General features: G+C 43.3%; 1 protein-coding gene across 4 annotated transcripts in view; it reads right to left on the reverse strand.

Annotated features, from left to right (window-relative positions):
• Positions 1-571: 571 nt before the first annotated feature.
• The window catches only part of septin9a (septin 9a), an 85,184-nt gene continuing 60,512 nt past the window's right edge, over positions 572-25,243 (reverse strand). For all 4 annotated transcript variants that reach the window (XM_030377745.1, XM_030377761.1, XM_030377753.1 and 1 more), the window contains 9 exons: positions 14,992-15,207; positions 13,120-13,248; positions 12,496-12,577; positions 12,118-12,255; positions 8,086-8,203; positions 7,317-7,412; positions 6,793-6,889; positions 5,126-5,177; positions 572-2,192 (listed from right to left, as the gene is read on the reverse strand). In XM_030377745.1, coding sequence (XP_030233605.1) covers positions 2,054-2,192; positions 5,126-5,177; positions 6,793-6,889; positions 7,317-7,412; positions 8,086-8,203; positions 12,118-12,255; positions 12,496-12,577; positions 13,120-13,248; positions 14,992-15,207 — 1,067 coding nt within the window. In that variant the 3' untranslated portion in view covers positions 572-2,053. The remainder of the gene's footprint in view (positions 2,193-5,125; positions 5,178-6,792; positions 6,890-7,316; positions 7,413-8,085; positions 8,204-12,117; positions 12,256-12,495; positions 12,578-13,119; positions 13,249-14,991; positions 15,208-25,243) is intronic.

The raw sequence follows: 25,243 nt of genomic DNA on the forward strand, positions 1-25,243 counted from the left end.
CTGGATAGTGGGGATGGTGTTTGACTCCCAGACAAAATCTTCTGGGTTCAAACCCCAACAGTCACAGTTTACCTGTAGGCATCACTGGGCAATACCACACACACACATGCACACTTCAAAAAACATAAACATGAATAACCCTTTTGTGTGTAAATAACCTCACATATACAAACTCACACAAAAAATATCAATATATTTTGTTTTCAATGTCTAGAGAACAATGGTTAATCAAGCAGTAATTATCCCAGTGCAAGGGCCAGTATACCTTCCTGACATAATTGACGACATGAATATACGTAGATCATACTTGGACTTATCAATACAACGTCAAAGGCCTCTAGCTAAGCTACACAAAACTGCACTCTGGGAGTAATTAATAGGGAGGTTCATAGAATGGAAATTATTTGATATGTAGTTACCATCTTGTGGGTTGAACGTACTTCAAAGGCCACTCAGAGGTTTCTCAAGGTTTTTAGTTTTCTACTTCACTAGTGTGACCTTAAAATACCTTTGGGTCATGGCCTTGACTCTGCCTACATAGAGCATTCATTAAAAAGAAAATGTGAAAATGTATATTTACAAGTTCAATCTTTATTTCTTTAAAATAACAAGATATCAAAGGCAATAGTCTGTTAATAACAAAAAGTACAAAAAATACCCAAATAATTGGATCTTCGATGAATATACAACACATCGGTTGACCACTTTGGAAGTATTACATAACATCGACCAACTGAAAACGCTAAAAGAAAAAGTTGTGCAGTCAGAACATTATATTTGGTGTTTTAGGAAATTTGGGATGGCTAATATGTGCCAATAAATGCCTTATTCGCAGCGCATATCTGTTCTCATTCCAGTTTTAGCTAATTTAGCAGATTAGCTACTTGAAATGCGCACTTTGGTTGACCAGAGAGCAGGAACATTGTGTATGCATGTGTAAAACATAAGTCTGTGTGTGTGTGTGTGTGTGTGTGTGTGTGTGTGTGTGTGTGTGTGTGTGTGTGTGTGTGTGTGTGTGTGTTTTCCTGTGTACATTCTGCACAAGTGGATCCAAAAAAAAAATATCTTTCACATCTTATATTGTGCATAAATACAAATAATCTTTAATCACTCTAAATTATTTTTCATGATTTTTGATACTGGGTATTACATAGGCACAACAGGACATCTTTACATCTGTCAAGACGATGCACTACAGACACAATAGGAAGGATAGGCTTGTGGGGGAAATAATTGGAACCTGATGTGCATTCTTGCATATGAGCATAAGCATCATACGAGGACACGGGGGGCCAACTTCTCACAGCCCTATTCATGCTTAACCTTAGCATGAAACTCAGTAACCCATGACACTAACTGATGTATGAATCCAAGGCATCTGTAACCCCCCTTGCCCACTGCATCCGTCCGTTGACGGATCTCATTGACTTTGCATGGGGCGATCCCGAAATGCATTGTGGGTCCGTCCGTTCCGTCGGCTCCGTCTCTTGCGTTCAGAAATTGAGAAAATTTTAACCTTACAGGCTGCAACGGATCCGTCAGCCAATCAGATCGCGGCTCTGTCGGCAACTACCAGTCCCCCATCCGTCAGACACGCCTTCCGTCGTCCGTTGACGGATGGATGCAGTAGGCAAGCTGCGTAAGAGATGGCACTATGCGGTTGCCTGATGGATACTATGCTACAGGGTCAGAAAAGAAGGGAACAAGGGACACCATCTTCAGCAACATCATCTGTTCCCTCCGCATTTTCGGGGGTTGCTATGAAAGTAGTGCTGTGTTATTGTGTAATCTGAGAAGAAAAACACCCAGAATTGTATTGTACGGTAAGCCAATAAAACAAAGACAGCAAGTTTAAACCAATCCCTCTGGCAGGCTGTGTCCCAACCTGCTTTGACAAAAGAGATCGGCAGTGAGAGTGAGAGCGAGAGTGAGGGAGGACATTTTAAAAAGATGGCCCACAGTAAAAAGGGGACGCTGAAGGCTTTGGATGGACATTGGCACAAGAGCTCATTGGAGATGTAGTGCTGCCGAGTGGGTTGGGAGCGTGGTTGCGCTACATCTCATGGGCAACCAGGCGGTGCTCTGGGAGGCCGTTAGCGGCGGCTACAGTGTTGTTCTCGTGAAGGCGCCGCACCCGGTACAGCTCATAGTGGATGCTGCTGGTGATGTCCTTGATGTTCTGCATGTGGGTTCTGATGGATGAGATCGCAAAAACATCAAACAGGTTCTAGGAGATGGAGGCGGTATGCATAAGGGTGCATCTCAATAGGAGATTGAGATGCATCTCAATAAATGTCAATAAATCTCAATAAATAATTTAAACAAAACGTCTAACTCGTATTATATAGATTCATTCCAGCCAAAGTGAAATATTTCAAGCCTTTATTTGTAATAATCTTGATGACTATGGCTAACTGCTCATAAAAACCCAAAATTCAGTACCCAAGAAAATTTGAATATTGTCAAAAAAGTTCAATATTGTAGACTCAAGGTGTCACACTCTAATCAGCTAATTACCTCAAAATACCGGCAAAGGTTTCTGAGTCTTTTAATTGTCTCTAAGTCTGGTTCAGTAGGCTTCACAATAATGGGGAAGACTGCTGACTTTACATTTGTGCAGAAGACAGTCATTGAAATATCCTCCAAAAGGAGGCTAAGCCTCAAAAGGTCATAGCTAAAGAAGATGGCTGTTCACACTCCCACTGAGTGTGACCACTCCACTCCTGAGCCAGAGACAACGTCTTTTCCAGCAGGACTTGGCCCCTGCCCACACTGCCAAAAGTACCAATACCCGGTTTACTGACCATGGGATTACTGTGCTTGATTGGCCAGTAAACTTGCCTGATATGAACCCCATAGCAAATTGATGGGGTATTGTCAAGAGGATGATGAGGGACAGAAGACCCAACAATGCAGACGAGCTGAAAGCCACTATCTGTCATGATCCACCCCTGGTTTTCTCATTCACCTGCCTGCCACCCTGATCACTCCCAATTAACCCAACCACCTTCACCTGTGTTTCCCCTATATCAGTCCTCTCCTCCCAAACATTCCCTGCCAGATTGTCTCTTGTGTTTCACAGTGCTTTCCCGCGATTCTACTCCTGACCTGCCACCCCTATTCCCCGACCTGGAGAAGGAGTCTTCCTGCCCCTCGGTCCAAGCCCTGATCCGTCGTTGTCGACGCACCTGGACCCGGGCGCGCTCTGCTCTCTCAAGGGCTGCAGATCGCCACGCTTCTGCTGCCAACAAGCACCGCACGCCGGCTCCTGCCTACCGTCTTGGCCAGAAAGTCTGGCTCTCCACCCGTGACCTACCTCTCAAGGTGGAGAGTCGCAAGCTGGCCCCCAAGTTCATTGGACCATTCCCCATAATCCGCATCATTAACCCTGTGGCGGTACGCCTTCAGCTTCCTCGCTCCATGAGGATCCATCCCAACTTCCATGTCTCCAGGGTCAAACCTGTCCAGGAGAGCCCTCTGGCTCCTCCCGTTCCGCCCCCTCCTCCCCCTCAGCTCGTCGACGGGGGTCCGGTGTTCACCGTCCGGCGTCTCCTCCGCTCCCGCCGCCGTGGACGTGGGGTCCAGTATCTGGTGGACTGGGAGGGGTACTGTCCGGAGGAGCGCTCCTGGATTCCAGCTCGCTTCATCATGGACCCCAGCCTTATCTCTGACTTCCACCGATCCCAGCCTGACCAACCTGCCCCGTCCTCCCGCCAGCCCGCTACGGTTCCACCGGCGAGTGGTTTCTCTGACAGAAGGGACTCCGATGTCGCGTCCTCCTCCTCTTCGGAGGACGCAATCTCTGAGGCCTCGGAGGAATTCTAACCCTCCTCCGGGCCCCCTCCACCCTCCCTGTTTGGTTTAGGACGTCTGGAGTCGTCCCTTGCAGGGGGGGGGTACTGTCAGGATCCGCCCCTGGTTTTCTCATTCACCTGCCTGCCACCCTGATCACTCCCAATTAACCCAACCACCTTCACCTGTGTTTCCCCTATATCAGTCCTCTCCTCCCAAACATTCCCTGCCAGATTGTCTCTTGTGTTTCACAGTGCTTTCCCGCGATTCTACTCCTGACCTACCAACGCTCCTGCCTGCTCTCTGATCCCTGCCTGTCTGACTATTCTCCCAGTTCCTGATCCCTGCCTGTCTGACTCTCCTTCTGGTTCCTGATCCTCGCCTGTCTGACTCTCCTGCCGGTTCCTGATCCCTGCCTGTCTGACTCTCCTTCTGGTTCCTGATCCTCGCCTGTTTGACTCTCCTGCCGGTTCCTGATCCCCGCCTGTCTGACTACCCCGTGGGTTCCTGATCCCTGCTTGTCTGACTACTCGCCTGTCTACGAAATAAACTATTGACTCTGTTCCACGCTCGTCGCCAGCCTGTGCACTTGGGTTCAGCCAAACGCGCACGTTACACTATCGAATCAACCTGGGCTTCCACTACACCTCAGCAGGGCCAAAGGCTGATTGACTCCACATGCCCTCTTCAGAAGGCAGACATTTCCTTATAAAAAATGATTTCTTTAATGGTCTTATGTAATATTGCACTATTGTATAGTCCACACTTGTCGGCTTAGCTCAGGAGGTAGAGCAGGTTGACTTGTGGCTGGAAGGTTGCTAGTTCAATCCCTGGCTCCTCCTAGCTGACGGTCCATGAGCAATCCACTTACTACAATGCTCCTGATGAGCTCCTTATCGCCTTGCATGGTTGACTCTGCTGTCAGTTTGTCAATGGGTGTTTTAACCGTTCTAAGTCGCTTTGGATAAAAGCGACTGCTTAATGTAAATAATAGATGTTGAATTTTGGGTTTTCATGAGCTGTAAGCCATAATCATCAAGATGAATACAAATAAATGATTGAAATATTTCACTGTTGGTGGAATGAATCTATGTAATGTAAAAGGTTCACTTTTTAAATTGAATTGTTGAAATTAATTAATTGAGATGCACCTGTACATGTCAGCGAAGAAATATAACACGTCTGCGTGCATGTGTGTCTACCCACCGGCACAAACTCATTCATTTTCCACAGTTCTTTTTACACACCAATTTTCCAGGAAAATATACCATCCTAATAGAAAATCGATATATGTGACAGACCATGAGACCATAAGGGAGACTTTAGGGCTTACCTTATTAGAAGATCTCGAAGATAGGCGAACTCACAGTGGGCTATGTTCTCGACTGTGGATGGAGACATGATTAAAAGTGTTACATGAAGTCAGGGGGAAAAAGGTTTTCGTACCTAGTCTGCAGATAGATTGCTCGCAACACGCAAGGCGGAGAATCTGTGCTGCTATTTAAACCTGATTGAAGCCCTCTGGAAAATGGAAGAGTGAGAGCTCAATGGTTTCTCCCTGACAGAGGGGCCCCACGTTAGAGGGGCACCACGTTAGTCTGTCAGTTCTGAATGGTTTTGAGGCGGAGAGAGAGAGGCAGAGAGGCAGGGCAAGGGATGGGAGGTTGAGATGAGTGGATGTTAGCACGTTGCCAAGGATGACAGATGAGTAAATGAAGCCTCCTTTGTGAGATGTTGAATAAACGCAGAGTACTTGGTGTCTTAAGGAGATAACTTGATGAATGTTGGAAAAACGCAGTGTAACACAAGAGTGAACAGGTAATCTTCATCACCACGGCATCAATCTGTAGCCGTTTTCCATAACATAGACATGCATACATACATCAATGTCGCCGTCATATTTAAAGGTCTATCTATGATCTACTTAAAAAAGCTGGGGTAAAAACGCTGATCGAAGGGCCAAAGGGCCAAAGTGGCGTCTATGTATATATGCCTATGGTCCAGAGGACTTTCACTTGCAGCATAGAGGAGAATAGTGCTGGCGGATAAACACTCAGCCAACACAACACAAAACGCAAAAGAACACAATTCAAATTGACTTGTGTAGACTTTTCTCCCTCCAACTTATTGGATGAGCCACCTGGTGTATGGGCAGAAACTAGGGGCGGTTAGGGTGGTGCGTTTGACAGAACAGACGATTAAGGCCCTCGGTTAGACCCCTTATGTCTGCAGTCTACCTGTAGGCATCCCTTACCTGCTCCTTAAAGACACGTATCTGGAACCAGTGAAAGTTACTTTGGATAAACAGCTCAATTAATATAAATGTCATCTGCTTAATGACATTCATCATTTATTACATTTCAAACAAATATTTATAGTTGAAACGAGCGTCCAACAAAGAGCAGAAGTGTTCTTTTTAAGTTGTGCTGAACTGGTGGAGACAATAAAGCACTCTGGGACCACAAGGGACCATGGATCTGGGGTGACTGGTTTGTCTGTTAGTGGTGCTGGATGAAGGCATCACATGGGGAGGGGGCTTACGAGTTCCTGCTGCTTTAAGAGCCAACATATTTTTATTGGTTATGAGAATATCTGGTTACACCCTGTGGTCGCTGCTGTGTGATGACAATTGGTTGTTGTTAGGTTAAACAATTCTAAATAAATAAATAAAATATTTGAATAATATAAAAAACTGAAAGACTGAAAAGGAAACTAATTAAAGGAATCTCAAATAACACAATTGAGAAGTTAACGTGGGGAGATTAAAATAAATGGGTTTCATCTGATAAGCTTTACTTGGCCTATTATTAATGACACACTAAAAATGTCCCGTATTAAAACTTCAAAATTATAATGAGCCCAACTGTCATGATGATGATGAAGGATGATGATGGATGATGATGATAGATGGGATGATGATGACGGATGATGACGATGATAATGCAGACAGAGTGCATAGAGAGGATGAGGAAGAGGTGGAGGAAGAGGAGGAGGGTCTACCTTCAATGGTTCCCCACTTGGTCTTGCGTCCCAGCAGCCTGCGGCCATTCACCTGGTACTCCTGGTCACTGCCCACCACAGCAAATGGAATCATTTCCTGCAAATACACACAGTTCAATGTTAATCATACATAACACTATCTACACAATAGCAATAGTGCTTGTACGTGAGAATGGATTATGGGATTTTTGGTTGGCAATACTGTGCCATTTTGTGGTTCCTTGAGAGAGTTGTAGTAATGAAAACGTTGTTTTGCCACGTCTCGCATGAGAAATGGCAAATGCAGTTTCAAATATGACAATGCCTCAAGTTAATGACAAACCATTTCAAGATTAATGACCAAGAATGCCCCTATACTTGAAGTGGTCATTGCGGTGTGAAGGCATGATATACAAGCCTATATGAAGCTAGAGCAGGAAAACATTATACTGTACAGTAGCCTTGAATATCTCACATGTGAATACTTGCATTCACACAAACAATTGGCATGTACGTACGTACGTCCACACTTGTGAACTCCTCACCCTGATCTTCTCATTGATCATCCTGTCTTCTGCATCTTCGTCAAACTCCTTTTGTGGATACACATCAATTCCGTTGGCACGCAGCTCTTCCCTTATCTGGTGAACACATACACAGGATGGTAATGAAAGATGACCTATAAAAAGGTGCACACGCACTCACAAACACACACAATCTGAGCACACACACACACACACACACACACACACACACACACACACACACACACACACACACACACACACACACACACACACACACATACACACACACACACACAAAAGACAAGAGAAAGTGAATAGGGAGATAGAAGAGAAGGATAGAAAGAGAAAGTGAATAAAGTGAAGTGAAGTAAGAGGAAGAAGAGAAAGTGAAGTGAAAGGAAGAGGAAGAAAGTGAAGTTGGAGTGAAAGGAAAATGATAAAGTTGGAGAGAAATAAAAAAGTCTGGGTAACAAAAGGAAAGAGGACCGTAATATCCTAATCAATCAAAAGTATTTTGATGAAAATCTACTCAAGTACTACCCAGGTTGAAGTAAAAAATAGATAATCCAAAATTGCGTTCACTACAAAAATTTGACTTTCAATTCAGCATTTTCATGTGATCTCCAAGCAAACACTAAATAATGGAAGGACTAAAAAGAGAGTATCTATACATTGTAGTACTAAATTAAACATATGTAATTGTAATTGCAATAAGTTAATCGACACCCCTAGGTAAGGGTAAAATAACAAACAACGAGTAGTGGAGGTGATAGGAGGGTGGGGACACCTTCTGCTTGAAGAAGTCCCTCTCCTCCAGGGTGAGTGTGTCGGCCTTAGCGATGACCGGGACGATGTTCACCACCTTGCTCAGACGCCGCATGAACTCAACATCCAGCGGGCGCAGGCTGGGGAGAGGGAGAGAGAGGAAGGGAGAGGGAGCCGGAGAGAAAGAGAGAGAGGGGGAAAGAGGCAGACACAGGGAGATAGCAGAAGAGACACAGGGAGAGAGACAAGCACACAGACACGATTTTGATACTTACACTAGAGTATTTTGAAAAAAAAATCATGTATTACCCAGTACAGTTTGTGAATAAAAAACATTCGGGGTCACACAAACCCTGGTTTATGAGAAAAGTAGTGGTGATAAATACAAACTACTCCACACTAGAGGGCAGAGGTTCCTGGATACATTTATAATGCCTAAAATTCTCTTCAAAACATGAAAGGGGTAGTAATGCTTCTCGTTTAAAACAGTGACTCACTTCATTGATATGTTTGGTTCTGTGTATTTCAAGCCAGAGCAATGCATGTATTGGAAAACATGAGATCAACAGGGTCTTCTAATGAGGCTGTGAGTGAAGATGTCATGGATGAACACACAGGCACACCAATGTGTGCGCCTACACACACGCAATGTAGTGGGTGTAAGCTTCCCTGAAGCCAATCGACCTCTGTAAGACTGTAAGGTTAATGTGACAGCTGCCGTAATGTATAAACCAGAGACATCAGAGGACATGTCTCCCCTTCCACCCCCATCTTCAAGTATTAGAGAGCAAGGCCAAGAGCCAGGAAGACTATCAACAGATGTAAATCCCTCCCAAGGTTCAGTCTCAGACGCCAGTGTGTGTACACACACACACACACACACACACACACACACACACACACACACACACACACACACACACACACATACTCAGACATGGCTTGCTGAGATACGTCAACTCAAAGCCTGCCCAAGTACACAAACGTCCATCAATGTGTTCAGTCCACCCTATGGGTCCCCATTTTATGGACCAAGACCCTCCTGACCTGCAAGTGGGGTTAAACCAAGAGAGAGGGAGGGCGAGCAAGAAGACAGAAAGAAAGAAAGAGATGGAGGTCAGGAGGCTAGAGATAGAAATATAGGGTCAGAGAGAGCGTCAGAGATAGTAGGAGAAGAGTCAGAGAAGAGTCAGAGATAAGAGTCAGAGATTAGAGTCAGAGATAAGAGTCAGAGATAGCGGTAGAGCTATGGATAGAGAAAGAGTTAGGACAAAAGCTAGAGAGTAAGCTATAGGAATGGACAAAAAGAGATGTGTAAGAGAGCAAGAGAGAGTGGTTGATATAATCCAGATGTGGACAGCTGTAGGAGGTCTGGGGGGCTGTTTTAGATCTCGACCCTGTGTATCTTCACAGTGTTTTGGGTTGTGTAGCAGTGGGGGAAAGGGAATAGATCTCAGGGTATGTATTGTATGCCTGTACATATATGCATGTCCACATGAATCTGATATGTATGTACATGCAATATGTATGCGTATTTACTTTACCCTGCATCGTGTTCTACATTATAGAAACAACCTAACCCAATTTGATATTACACAAACAAGGAAATTAACCAGATAAATAATAATATCTTTAATATAGCAATGTGGCAGCAGGTTAGAAGCCAAGTTCTTAATGAAACTAAGTTATGTTGCACGTGTAATCCACTGGCCCAGCACTCTGTCCCCTCTAGAACATCGTTATGTGGCCTTGACTGGGGTCACATCGCAGTGTTGTGGCCCGGGAGTGGCCCGGGAGTCATGCCCCTCCCCCGATTTCCAGTACAAAAAAAGTATTTATCTTGCATCTTATGATCTGGATGAAGATTTTCTAAAATCCAGCGTCCACATGCCAGAAATCACATGGGGGATTCTACACTTCTGTCTGAATTCACGCATGACGTGTTTGTGTGTGTTTTTTTATTTGATGTTGATATTGTATGGTGGTAGTATTATTGGTGTATAGTGTAGTGGTGTTTGTGTAGTGGTGGTAGTCTGTGGTACTAGCCAGTGGAGGATTGGTCATCGGGAGAGTCTGGAGATTTCCCGGAGGGCCGTTAATGTTTCGGGGTGAGCTGCCGGGCTGATTACTGCTGGCTAACAATGTTGCGTTTATAAAAGTTCCTTGCTGTGTCATCCAGTCAGCCTGCGCTGTGTGCTCGCAGCCTCTCACTCACTGTGTCCTACATACAAACACACGCAAGCACTCAAACTGTTAACCCCGCACAACCAGGTCTATGTACTGCTGAGGTGAGCAAATTAATGGCGCTTCCCCAAGTGGCCCAGGTGTGCCTGGAAATGCAATTGGTCATAAATCTAAAGACGTGCCAGCTATGACAACATTGAACTCTCGTGCAGGCTGGTAGAGATTGTACAAGTGCAGGCTGGTAGAGATTGTATTAGTTACTTATTACAAGTTACTTCTGTAAATTGTAATGAGATTACTTTACTAGTAACTCCATTTGAAAAGCAACTTCACTACTTATTACTTTACTTTCCCGTTTCTTAATTTACTGTAGATACACGGACAAACATCATAGCCCTATCATCACTTAGTGTTTATTGCATAAATCTATACAAAATAGCATATAAAACCATATGAAAGAACAATATCCCTGTCTGCACAAAGAAATGCCTCACTGTAAAAATCCACAAACAACAGGATAATGTAGGGTATGGTGAGGTCAATCAGTAGCAACACACAAGTTTCAAAACACAGGCTTTGGGAAACATGAGAACAAAAATTAAGTGGTCAATGAAAAATTTAAAAAGGTAATTTTATCCCATACTATCAAAACAGAAATGCACTTAAGCGGCGTTGACACATGCTGTTACTTTATGTGGTCCAAAGGCTGAATGAACCTGATCTATTTCCCAAGCTATCGTAAGTGTGTCTTCCTCTCTCCCTCTTGCAGGCAAGAGCAGCCTTCTCAAGCTTTAAAGTAATGCTGTCTATCCAGTGCACCATCATTCCTAAGTTACTTTTGTTGCTGGCAGACCAAATGGACACATGATCCAGGGAGGACTCGGAAATTATTTTGAGCTTCGAATCCATTTCGGTATAACACTTTTTCAGCTAACGGGAAACTGTTTTCCTGTCGGATGTTGGCTTGTGAGTCGCAGGTATTTTATGTAGTATTTTTCTAAATCTGGGCGATTCAATAGTCGACATGGGAAGCATGTCTACAATTGATCTACAATGAACCCTGCAACCAGCCTGTCTTTCTGTGTCACCTGCTTCTGCACTCCAAAACTTGAACACTCCTTCGCACAAACAGCTACGTCACTTAAATTCGATCGCTACCGCAACGTGCCGAGGCAAGCAGGCGCTGCAGACACACAGGCAGCACGCATGCACGCACCACAACAGATCAGAACTTTACACGCAGGCAAACACGGCTTGGGTAACGTTACTATAGTCTAGTAAATTATTGTAGTTACCAATATTTTAAATGTAATGCGTTACTTTACTTTTTTTACCCCAAAAAGTTATATCGTTACTGTACCCCCAACACTGCATATATGTTTAATGAATTATACACACAATGAAGAAATGTTTTAAGAGTACATCTGTCTCTCTTTCATTCACTCAGTCACACACAAGCACACACCTTTTCACTGATCCAAGCACTGCAATCCAAAAATTGGAAGTAACTTGTAATTTGAGTAACTTTGTAACAAAGTACTTTTTTACTCTTACTCAAGTAGTTTTTCCAATTGGAACATTTACTTTTACTCGATTTTGAAGGTAGTAATTGTACTTTTACTTGAGTATAGTTTTTCAGTACTCTACCCCACCACTGCTAGCATGTACAGCTGTTTGTATGTTAGCGTGGTTTAACATGGTGTTGGTAGTAGTGTGTGTGTAGTGATGGTAGTGTATGCTTCTAGAATTGACAGCTTTGTGTATGTTAGGGTAGTATAGCATGGTGGCGGTACTGTAAGTTGAAGGTAGCATAAGAGTTTGTATGGTTAGCGTAGCACAGCATTGGTGGTAGCGGACCGGTGGTTCTCACCAGTGGCCGGTGGGGGGGATGAAGTATATGCAGCAGTGGACCCTGGAGTCTGGGATCCTTTTCTTCCTGTTGATGTTGATCTCCTCCTGCAGGTAGGCCTCATACTGGTCGTTGATGAACTTCATGATGGGCTGCCAACTGAGACACACAGGAAGCACAGAGGGTAGCGAGAGGAAGAGAGGAAGCAAGAGGAGGGGAGGATGTGGAAGAGGTGGTCAATGGCAGACAGACAGAATGACACAAGGGGGTGAAGGCGTAGTGGGGAAAGGAAGCAAGAGAATAAGGCAGAGAGCCATTAGGAGAGTCAAACATTTCAGTACTAGAATAACAAAAATACGTTTACTGCTTGTGAAGAACTACAGCCATACTAGTAAGTACCAGTTCTCGTTGTTGATCTGGTCTCCGAAGCCCGGTGTGTCAATGACCGTCAGCTTCATCCTCACACCCTTCTCCTCCACATCTACCACACACACACACACACACACACACACACACACACACACACACACACACACACACACACACACACACACACACACACACACACACACACACACACACACACACACACACACACAGGTTAGTCGTAGCATCTATGAAAACCATTCCCATTCATAATAACCTTTATTGGATGAGAGAGGAAGGGAGAGGCTATGAAAAAGAGAGAATAGGGGAGAAATTGAGTAGGGGAAGTGAACAGGAAAGAGTCAGGCAGAGAGAAATACAGAGCAAAAAATAGAGGGAGTAATGGGAAGATCATGGTTTACAGAGAGGGAGGGAGGAGGGTGTATGTGTTGGGAGGGGTGTCATGTGTAAATGGAGCAGGCAGTAAGAGGGAGCCAGGCTGAGTGAGGTGGGCTGGCATGTGTAGATGGAGCAGGCAGCAAGAAAGGGGAAGGCAGGGCGTGGGAGGTCAGGGGTGTGTGTATGTGTAGATGGAGCAGGCCGTAAGAGGAAGGCAGGGCTTGGGGAGGTCCGAGGGGTTGTGGGAGAGGTCATTACCGTGGCTGATGGACTTGATCTCCACCGTCTTTGGGATCTTTTCCTTTTCCTTTTCCAGAGCAGACTTACGGCTCACTTTGGACTTGAAGAGCGTATTCATCAGGGTGGATTTGCCCAGTCCACTCTGTCCTGTGAGCAGCACAGAAACAAGAAGATTCATTTTATAGATTAAAGAATCAATACAATGCCATACAAATGGAAGTGGTGTCTATACCTTGAGGTAGTGGGTGGAATAGGAGTGTGTTAATAACAGTGATATTTTTTATCGCTATGAGGTCCGTCAAGGAGGATTAACATGGCTAGATGATACACAACAAACACCGTCAGGGGCACGTCAGGTATACCTATAGCTGATGTGGGCTGGAGCTCCATTCCCCGCTATGGCTTAGTATCTTCAGTAAGCCTGTCTGTGTTTTTTGTCATTGAAGAGAACTTAGTTCAACTCTTCATCCCTTATAACTGACCGCTACCCAAACAGTCCATCCAAGAGATGGCCTAGAGTTCACCAGAGAGAGGCCACTGGTTTCCATACTGTAACACAGATATGGAACTTGTGACTCACATATGAACTCTTATGACTCACATAGGAAGTAGACAGCATTTTGAAAAGTTACTAGTAAGTCTGCATTTTCAGCAACACAAAGAAATATGTCATATTTCAGGTGACCTTGGGTGTCTTGAAAGGCGCCTCTAAATGAAATGTATTATTATTATTATTATTATTATTATTATTATTATATGGCAACAGGTGCATTCATTTGGTACGAACAAGTCTTGGGTTTGAAGCTCGACTAATTTATTGCCATTGTAGGGAGGGACTGCAATTCTACATACTAGTTTAGAGTATATGCTTGCTTGTTCAATGTAAATACATTTATCCTTATATAACCTTTTTTGGCCTCCAACATTCTACTAAAACTATCTGGATATTTTCAATAAAATATATTTTTAACACTTGACTACTTGACTCATTTATTATCGTAAAGTGCATTGTGCATAATGCGCAATAGACAAAGATTGCACGATAGATACATTTATACACACACCAAAAAATATCTGTTATATATATATATATATATATATATATTGATTGTATATCCTAAAATAACCACAGTGACTTCCCCCCCGACCTACTGGTGGAAGAGGCTGATTGAGCGTGTTCAGTTCTGTCTCCTGGGCTATAAGCAGTGTCTGTGACTGAGGCATCTAATTTGACGAGAAAACGCAGACGCACCATCGCAATGTTCTTGATATCCTATAAAAGCAAACGTTTTTTATCAGAAAGAAAAGAGCATGTGTGCTGGGTCTCCTCTGTAGGTGTGTGTATGTGTGTGTTTCAAGGTGTGTAATGATGAGAAGGGTGTGGTGGAAAAGGGAGAAGAAAGGTGTTTTCAGAGCCTGCAGTTTGAGGCTGCTTATTAAGGAGATTAAAACTTTCCATACAGGCTTGATTAGAGAGGAAGACTGGATGCATACACTTTGCTGTTATTCAGAAATTTCACTATAACCCTAAACCTTTGCTTCTTGACAGGCGAGACCTTCGAGGTTGACTGTACTTTAAGTATAAAGCCCTTGAGCATCACAACCTGAATAGAGAATAAACTCCCAAACATGAGATCATGAAAGATGCAGAACAATATTCCAGGGGAATCACAAATATAAGCCAATCAAAACCAAATGTTAAATTACAAATGAGAGCAAATCTGTAAAGGAACTAACAAATAGTCTCAAGACCCTCTGAAACTGCTTCTCGTTTACAAGTATGGTCAAGATACAGGTATTTCTTCTCGAGATACAGGTATCTCTTCTCTAGGAAGACTACAGACTGTTGACACTCGTGTTGGAACCCAGCAAAACATGGATCCAACTCACCCACGACCATGATGTTGAGTTCGAAGCCCTGCTTCATTGCCTTCTTCCTCATCTGCTCCAGGATGGCGTCGATGCCCACATAGCTGAAGTCCAACACTGGACCTCCGCCGACGGCTATTTTCTCACTGTAAATCCCCCCTGACACAGGGGGCATCATCACCTCTGGCGCCACTGCCAGCTCCGACATGGTACTGCGGTAGCTGATCGCCTCTGACCCTGCAGTCGCCAGCAACCAGATGATGGAGAGAGAGAGAGAGAGAGAGAGAGAGAGAGAGAGAGAGAGAGAGAGAGAGAGAGAGAGAGAGGAAATACATAAGAACGTGTGGAACCAATGACATAGGTGGTCTTTTTTTGGGGCTAGACAGTTGAGCTAGATTATGATAGGCAGACGGTAGGAGAATCAGATGCCAGGGAGAGTGAGGAAGTACGGTAAGGGGAGAGGGTGGGTGGCGGGAGGATATGCTGGGAGTGGGTGAGTGGGGGGATAGTCTGGCGGGGTGAATGGAGGGAAGAAGGAATGCTGGAGAGGAAAATGCTAGAGCTAGGGAGGGACAGGGGTCAAAGCTTTAGGATGAAAAACATTTCCATTTCCTATGTGGATGGTACTGTACTGTGCTGCTGGAACACACCCTCATGAGAAAAGCTTTAAAAACACCAATGTAACATACAACTCTGTGATATTTCAATTTCAGCTAACATGTCACCACAGCTAATTGAAATACAGCCAACGATTTTAATTTCAAATGCTGCACGTGGCCACACGCAACATGTATTTTTCAGCCCACGGAAATTCCCCCTCGTAGGTGCTGCTGGGTTGCTGGCTCAGCACATACTTTGTTCTACATCAGAAAGAGGATGTGGGGAGCCCAGCGACGCGTTTTCACCTTTCAACCGAGACATCCAACAGGAGAGGGGCAAAGTGCCTCTCACAGCCAGGAACATGCAGATATATCCACCATTTTAAGATGACTCCCTATAGATTTAGATTTTAAATTGGGCTGCTTGAACTGGTAGAATTCACTTGTGCAATCCATGTTGCAGGCATTGACGCAAACTATGAAGCATGCGGCGGAAGCCACGTGCCTGTCTGCGGCACCAACGTACGTCGAAAAGTGATTACAGATAAACCCACGATAAACAAGCTGAGCAGCAGTACAGACTAGTGCATTTCAGGCTGTTGCTGGTCCCCGTACAGGGCCTCCGTTGACAAGAGATGGGAGATACCCAGTGATCACTGTAACTGAAACCTCAGCCACTGCACACACACACACACACACACACACACACACACACACACACACACACACACACACACACACACACACACACACACACACACACACACACACACACACACACACACACTTTGGAGAAGTCAGGGCAGGCCGCCAGGAATTTAACTGCCATTCGATTCCAGTAAAGGCAAAAACTTCACCTTTAAAACGATACCAGAGTGTACAACAAAAAACGAAAAACCTGACGGCAAAACGGACTCGGAAATAAAGAGAGTTTCAGTTTTTGATTCTGTTGCTCGAGCGGACAATGAAAGCCCAGTTTGTAGTCGATCTGGTTTGCATCTAATGTTGTATTGATTTGGAAGAAATTCCTGCGGCCGTTGGCGCTGCTGTGGTTAGAAACTTGATTCTGGTTTACATTTGAAGTCTTTGTTCCAGTGTTCCATTTAGTTCTGGGTGCGCTTTGTGTGGGAAATCGTTTGCTGCGTGTGTGTTTGTGTGTGTTCGTGTGTGCCCGTGAGTGTGAGTGTCTGTGTCTATGTCTATGTCTGTGTGTGTGTGTGTGTGTGTGTCCGTGTCCGTTTATGTGAAAAGGGAGCGGTAGGGACAGCCACCTAGGAAAGCTCTCCTGGCCTCCCCATCCTGTTCCAGTCATCGCTCAGCAACTTGGAGGAGAACTCCTCCACCTCCACTCCTCTCCATTCCTACCCGCTCCCTCAGAGCCATGCTCCTCTTTCCCCTCCAGAAACACACACTTTTGTTCTTTGTTCTTACGTTGACAAGGTTCGATATATTAGTCGAATTCTAATCGAATAATTCCAAATTAAATTTCCAAACTGTGTTGCCGTTGCTGTGCGGTTTACGATGTTGGCCTTTGGTGTTGGTTTGGTGCTTGTGTTTAGGAGGTTGTTGGAGTACTTGTATGCTCGTCTTACTCCCGCTTCTCCATCTCCTCTCTGTTCATGCTATTCACTTTCCTGCTCGTTGTTTCAACCAGACGTTGAATGTTATCCAGTTTTAGGGTTACCTTTTTTCCCTCTACTTCACCAGCTATTTTTTATCCCCTTTCCATATTGACCATTTACAGTTTTTTTCATGTTTACAATACACCCTACAGCTGCCATACTGTACAGGTCCATCCCATTTTAGTTCACTTGAATGGTTTATGAAATGATTAAATAATGCGGATATCAAATAAACTAGGAAATTCAGATTCTCATAATAAATGAGAACCAGATCAGACACCAAAACCAGAATACTTTGAATTCAGAATCTCAGCTGGCTATGTACTGTAAACTGAGATGCTAGCCGCTAGCTAAGTGCCTTAAGCTAGGCAGGGCCACCATCACATGAGGCTCTGCTGTAGTTCAACAATGCAACGGCTTCAAAAAGCTGGATGCAGGGATAGCTTTGCAAAGACACTGGCCCGACTCAAATATCAGTTCAAAGTTAAAACAGAGGTAACCAAAGGACCCTGAGGCAAAGTCTCGTTGTTCAAGGACCATGGTGTTATCCAACCTTGGATTATATACAGTAATTGCATTTTATGCTTTTCTCAAAAGCTTCTCTTAGTGTAACACATGTCAAAATACTCTTTGGAGAAAATTTGGGACTTAATTGATAAACTATTTAGCATACTAAGTATTTAAGGATGTCTGCTAAACTAGGCTATAAACTATAAAATTGTTTATGACCAAGTTTAGCAGACATCCTTAAATATCCTTAAACTTGGCTATAAACTATTTTATAGTTTATAGCCTAGTTTAGCAGACATCCTTAAATACTTAGTATGCTAAATAAGGATGCTAAGAAGGAGTAAGGTATACGATATAAACACACACACGCTTCTCTCCGAAACATGACCTCTGCACCAGTGAGGAGATGGCGTTGTAATGGATTAATACATTTCTCCTAAGCTGAACAGAAAACAAATGTTATTTTAGATATTAGGAAAACAGAATGAGTCACAGAGAGAATTTGCCATGAGCCTGTTTTCAATTACAGAACTCCTCCTTGTTTTCCCAATAGTACGAGTTAGCTTAGCTTAGCTTTTGTTAAATACTACAAGCAGTCCCCTATGTTAGAAAGAGCTTGTGAGGCTTTGCGTGTGTGCGTGCATGCATGTGTGTGCGGGGATGTACAAGGGTCAACAGGAAGGGTGCTGAAAAATATGTTTGGAAAAGGCTAACTAAGAGTAGAGCCAAGAAAAGTAGAGCGAAGACGGCAAAGATAATAAAGTATATGGGGAGCTGAACATTTAAAAAAAGGCAAGAAGAGCAAGAAGATATAGCCGGAGGAGGAGAGATTTATAGACATGGTTTATAGGACAGGATGGATTGGAGGGAATAGAGAACATGTTTGGGGGAATTTAAATGCGTTACACTTTGGACCTATGGAAATTCCTCCAGAAACCCCAACAGGCTTTGCAATAGAGCAGAAAACTCTGAAGAGACAGCCAGCTTGACGTGTCATTGTTTAACCACAGATGCCTCACCTGTAGGGCTGGGCGATTAATCGAATTTCGAGTTTTTGATTTTTTAAATATTTTTTTTATGTTTTATAGAAAGTGCAACAGCTGGATACATATCAGGACAATATTTTAGAAACCAGGCTGAACGAACTAACGATTCACGAACGACTCCTCCCAGCTCAGTTGAGTTTCCGGTGAATCGATTCACCGGGAACTCGAATGAACTGGGAGGAGTCGTTTGCGAATCAGCCTAGTTTCCGGTAGCGGTGAATCGCATCATCGAATGCACGCTATTGAACGGTTCTCAACTGAGTCAGTCAGACTCAGTGGAGTTAGTGCTACCAGAAACTCGTTCAGTCGAGTTTCCGGTGAATCGAATGGTGAACGAGACGAACGAGAGAAACTAACCGGTTCGGTTCGTTCATCCTAAAGACTCGTTCACTCGAACCGGTTCGCGAACGACAAAGCCAACGCTACTGGGTACGACAGCTTTAAGATCATACATCAATGAGTTTGGGGGTGTATAATCAAAATGGACTGTACCCCATTCACATTTTGGGGTGGAACATCTCGGAGATGTCAAAGAGTTGATATGGGATTGTTAAAAGGAGTTGCCAAAAAGCTCAATTTCAACAATCAAAGGGAGCCAATCAGCAGTTCTGCCATTTTTTTGGCCTAAGAGCCTTTTTACAAGCCTGCTTTAAACTCCTTGTTTTCCCCCCTGCATTGGAGTTCCCGGTGCAGTAAAAACCAGGGGGGAAGAAAAAAGAGGGCAAGAGAGAAAGGACAATTCAAGAGGAGGAAAAGTCATCTCTAATCTTGAAGGTTCTCTTTATGTTGGTCTTTTGACCCAATAAAACACAACATCCTCCTACGCAAATATATGCAAGTTTGGTTGGGAGATAAGATGGAGAGAGAGGGAGAAAGTAAAAGAGAGGCAGAGATACAGAGAGGGCAATGAACACACCAAGGGATGGGCGATATGGCAGAAAGATTGAGGGGAAGCACTAATTACACTGTTTCTCAGACCGAGTACACATTTGGGTACTCACTGATAACCAAGAACTGATACGAGTACTTAATAATACCGTACAGTTTAAATAGCCAGTGAACCCACCGTTTCAGATGGAATTTGAACACTGTGATATAAACAAAGAAAGATTTGGTCTGAGAGTTTTAGGATGGACGCGGGACGTAATCATGGCAATTTTATAATACTTTTTCAATAGCGTCGTTGTGTAACTGTTACGTGTGTTATAATAAGAGTTTTTGCATATGAATTGCACCACGTACCAAAGCGATATACTATGGCTTGGTAGATCATATCTGCTTTTAGTTGCCACAGACCTCAGGCATACAGAACTATGGGGAGCTCAGGGAAGGAATTGGAAGTGGGGGCGGTACCTTTATTTCCTGATTAAAATCGTTTTTTATTTTTAAACATAAAATCAAACTAAACCATAAATTCTAATTAATCAAAAAATAATAGAATAATCGCCAAGCTCTACCCACTACCACAAGGACTTAATTGCTATCCTCTGGGGGTAAACCCCTTGACTAGAAGAGGGGAAACTGGGGGTGGTGGCAATAATAATTTATTATTTGGGGTCGTAACTCTTGTTTCCATTCTTTCATGCCAATGTATCTGGAAATCTATACACTATAAGAGGTATTATCATTGTGAAGTTTTAAATTAAACACCAAATCCTGTATATTGGATGTATTTCAGGTAACCAAGGCTACATAACTACATGTAGTGTGAGGTACAGTCAACTGGTCAGATAAACTGGAAAGCAATGGGAAGAATTTATGAACTCACGGTACTGTTGCCAGGATGATTTGGAAATATACGTCTACCAAATGGGAGGCTTATAACATAATATTACATAAATAATAATTTCAGTGCTACTAGATTCATATGTCAGGGATAATGTGTAAAATGCCGGTCATTATCGGAAATAAGCCCCTTCAGGGCGAAGCAAGACACCTGCGCTTCGCGTCGGTGTCTGGTTCACCCTGAAGGGGCTTATTTTCGATAATGACCGGTGACGTTCTATACATTATCCCACTTATTACACGGCTACTTGCCAAAACTAAAAAAACTTTTCACAATTTATTTGTTACTAGCATTCGTAGTGTTGATCAGCAGAGAAATAGTCCGCCAAAGACGTTGACGTCGCATAGCAACCGAGTACGCTGGGGTTGATAAGTTACCGGGACTACTTGCGGAGTGATACGAAAGACAGCGGTCAATTATACTGAATTGAATTATCAAATATAATTCACCGCCGGAAGTTGTGAAGGGCCCATACAAGTGAACGGAGAGTTCCACGGCATTGAGAAGAACCGTGTATTAAGCCCTTATATTATATTAGTATACAATGAAGTGAGTGTTAATACATTAATAAGCCCATACATTTTATTAATATTAAATAAAGTCAGTGTTACTAAATTAATAAGCCTATACATTATATTACCATACAATGTGAATACTACATTCATGAGCCCACAGTAAGAAACACTGTAAAGTCCAGGTTTTATAAAGAAAACCCTGTACAACACACTGTAGAGTCAACCTCTGACAGCAGTGCATACTGACGACTGGGAATGCGTGTTAATTGCAGTAATGAGTCAAGCATCCCATGGCTTTGGCCAGACAGCCTTCGGAATGTTTTCTGCCGCCACACAGTCATGAAACTTCTAAAAACGTAAAGAGCTGTTTGAAGTTGTATCGGCCTAGGGCAAATTTCTACCAAGAAAAAAGCTTTGTTGTAGGAAGAATTGCATATTTTTGCATCCTTTAAAACTATTAACCATTGAAAAAGTCTTGCAAGAAATAGTAGACAAAAAATCACCAGGGTAGATTTATCATTCATAGGGTAATCAAGGGCCAATGCACCGGTACAGTGGCTATTAGGGCTGACACTTTTTATTCAATATTCGAATATGCATTCGAACATGACATGCGATATCCGTAATCGAATATATATAAATGATTCGGTTATTAAAGTGCATGTTGAGCAGCGCATTTTTTGCAATCTATGATTAGACCGTTTGGTTTTTATCTTATTGTTTGCCATCTCATCACAGTAGAAGGCGCGCTAGCGAATAATAGTATATCCTTTTTCAAAAATGGATAACGCACAGAGCAGCCAGCCTAAGCGGAAAATTGCGACCCAAAGTCCTCCCCACAGTCAGCAACACGCTGCACTGTTGAAGAGACACAATCTGCAACAATTACCCGCTTCTCACAACATTGACCCGCAAATACCTGTGTGTGCCAGGCCCGTCTGTGCGAATGTATGTTCTCCACTGCAGGTGACATTGTGAATAAAAAGAGAGCCGCACTTGATCCAGATCAAGTTGATAGGTGTTTCTAGCAAACAACATTAGGAAATTCATTTCTTGTAGACAGGCTATAGGCCTTACTTCTGCTGCTTTCTCCTGTTTAAAGGTTGGGTAGGTGATTTGCGAAACGCCAGCAGATTTTGAAAATACACAACTCAAATGGTCCTACCCCCTCTCCTTCAACGCTGACTCTGACTCCACCCATTCCAAGTACCTGGACGCGCAATCATGCACGAGCGCGAACAGAGATTCGCGAGAGCGAGCCAGGCTATTTCTGAAAACGCCGGTTATGTGTTGTCGTGTCAACGGGGAGAAACGGGATTTTAGGTTCTGAAGCGTCACATTATGCACCAGGAAATGCTTAACGTCATGTGAGCGCCCGCTGTACCGTATTGGTCCGAATATAAACACAAACCCCATTGTAAGACGACCTATATTTGGAAAAAAGATTTGAAGACCAGATCCGTTTTTTATGAATAAATAAATTGTATTCATTGAAATAATATACGAAAATAAAAAGGCATCGAATAAAACACTGCATTGCCACTAAACAGTAGTGCAAATAGGCCGTACTGATGTGTACACCAAAGACTATTCCTGACACTCCTCTGCCCCGCTGTGTTCGCTCTGGCTGTGGTCGCTCCGAACTGTTTCGGCCCGTGGCAAAGCGAGTCATCCTCGCTGCTGTCCAAGGCATTTTGAGACGCAGCATTTATTTAATGCTCATATGACCTAGTGCTGAAGGTTATATGAAAAAGTGTGAGGGTAGCGGTGGTGCGCTAAACTTGTTCTGTGAGCAGCTGGATGTGAACGATCGATTTTCAACTGTGCGCGCATGCACTGGTGTAATTGAGCTGCGCTGCTATACATCTTTTTTTATCAATGTAACGAGTTGCGAGTCTAGTGCAGGCTGAGTTTTTTTTTTTCCCAGCACCCCCTGCTGAGAATACGTTCTCGCTGCAATGGTTGGACCAGATGTTATAAACATTAAACGGTCACATAAATCATTACTATTTTTAGAAAATGTATGTTTGTTTCATATAATTGTATTGGAAGTCCTGGTTTTCACTAGGGTTGCCGCGGTGTGGACATTTTCACACCGAGTAATACACTCGTCTCCACACCGGTATTACCGAGTATAAACGGTATAAACTTTGAAACTAGGTCAACCGCCACACAAGCATCGGTTTTTAGACCCTTCTCGTCCTTCAGTTGCCGCCAACGTTCGAAAGCAGCGCCTAGGATTATTCTTGATTTCAGTTTTTCTCTTTCAGCGTTTTTATTATCAATTACTCTCTGAAAAAGAGTTTTCCTTCTCTTTGCTGGTGGTGGTGGTGGTGGTGGGGATGGTGGCGTCTTGTCTGCCATGGAAATTGTCTTCTACTGCTAGGTCCAAATGTGGATTAACTAGTTCCAGTAGCTACCGCAGGATAACAACAAACAGGAGCTTGCTCTGGGTCACGAGCTCTGGGTCACGAGTACTGCACGAAGGGGTCGCGCGCGGGGCGCGGGGGAGGGGGAGTGCAGTACGACCGTTTGATTGACGTACTTACTGTCCAATGCAACTCGGTGGCAATGGAAATGATTGGCTGGAGTTTTTCGAGCCCTGCCCGTTCCACAGATGATTGACTTGTTTAATTTTCATGTCAGTACTTCTAACTCAGTGGCTGTAAGCGGGTTATGATAAGGATTTCAAGTAATTTTGCAAAAATGGCCAAAAAAGCAAATCACCTATACAACCTTTAAGTTTTTACGTCATTGTTTGCGCTGTGAAATTCTTTTTATTTAAATTTTTTATGATATGCTTAGTGGCACTTGATATTGATTAAGTTGATAACCTGTTTCAAAATACGTTTTTTTTTCAGACAGGATATGGCCTAAGTGCTGTTTATGTCTCCTCTTTTCACGTAATAAATTTGTGATTGAATCTCCGTTACGTTTATTATTTATTTTTTTATTTTTTTGTAGATAAATATTCTTATACATTGCTTGATATTCGATATGCGTTCAAACTAGATTTTTCTCAAAAGTGACAGCACTAGTGGCTATTGTCTGTGATATTAGCCCATACACCTCTGGCCCCAAACACATAGGCGTGTTTGAGTTCAAACAAAAGTCTTGGGGTTGTAAATATAAGATAACATTAACTTGTTTGTCTCTTGAGTTACATGAAGGCCATATATTGATATTTTTGTACATTGTATAATTTAGAATGTACATGTCTTCATCCAGTCATTCCTATTGGTCTAGTTCCATAAAGGACAGATAAGCTGTCAACAGGTCTAGGTATGTCGCTATAGGGTTTGCAAGTTTGGGATGTTTCCCTGTAAGATAACTCTGAGCTGGTGAGCGTCACCAACACGAGATGCCAGATATAGCCCTCATCCCATTCTACTGGGCTACTGTGCCCCATGAGCCATCTGTGAATTCAGGTATGCCTTCATAGATATTGGTTGCATAGAAAGTTTAACTTATTTCAACTAGTTACTTACTAGTTAATGCTACCAGTACTGGTTGGTACCACACACCTTAACAAGTTTTCCTGTGTACGTCGAGTCTACCGCATGTGTTTCGGATGCGTTTTAGTGAACGGGTTGGATGTTCTCTAGACGCAACCCAAACCTTCAACAACACAAGGTAGCAAGCCCTACACTTGGTTGCATTTTAAATTAATGGACTTCTTGTGAACTGCTACGCAATTACGCAACCAGTATGTCGGAGGCATCCCATGCCTATACTGAGACTAGAACAGTTTAGAATCCCTGCACTAAATTACCTCCTGGCATGGGATCAGGGGGTCATTTAGTGCAGTGAATCTACACTGGTCTAGCCTCAGAACCCATATGTGTCATTATCATTAGGTCACAATCCAAAATTAAACATATCTATCAATATAGCGGTATTCAACAATGCAATCATGTACTGTTAAATACATTTAGCAAACAAAAAGCTGCAACAATGGGGACTAAAGTCAATTAAATAATAAAAGCCATTGAAACATGAATTGACATTGTAACATGGGCTTCTTTCTAAAGACTAAGGTTTGGCATATGCTTTGCGACCCATTCGAAATGCAAACTTATTGGTCGCTGCCCACCAGTTCAGAATCACTAATTTAGGGGGTACCACAACACCATTCATTGGCCCAGTATTTGCTGCTCAGCGGAACCAGGGGTGCTTCGTGCTGCAACCAAGGGAA

This window comes from Gadus morhua, chromosome 2, assembly GCF_902167405.1.
Source record: "Gadus morhua chromosome 2, gadMor3.0, whole genome shotgun sequence".
Lineage (NCBI taxonomy): Eukaryota > Metazoa > Chordata > Actinopteri > Gadiformes > Gadidae > Gadus > Gadus morhua.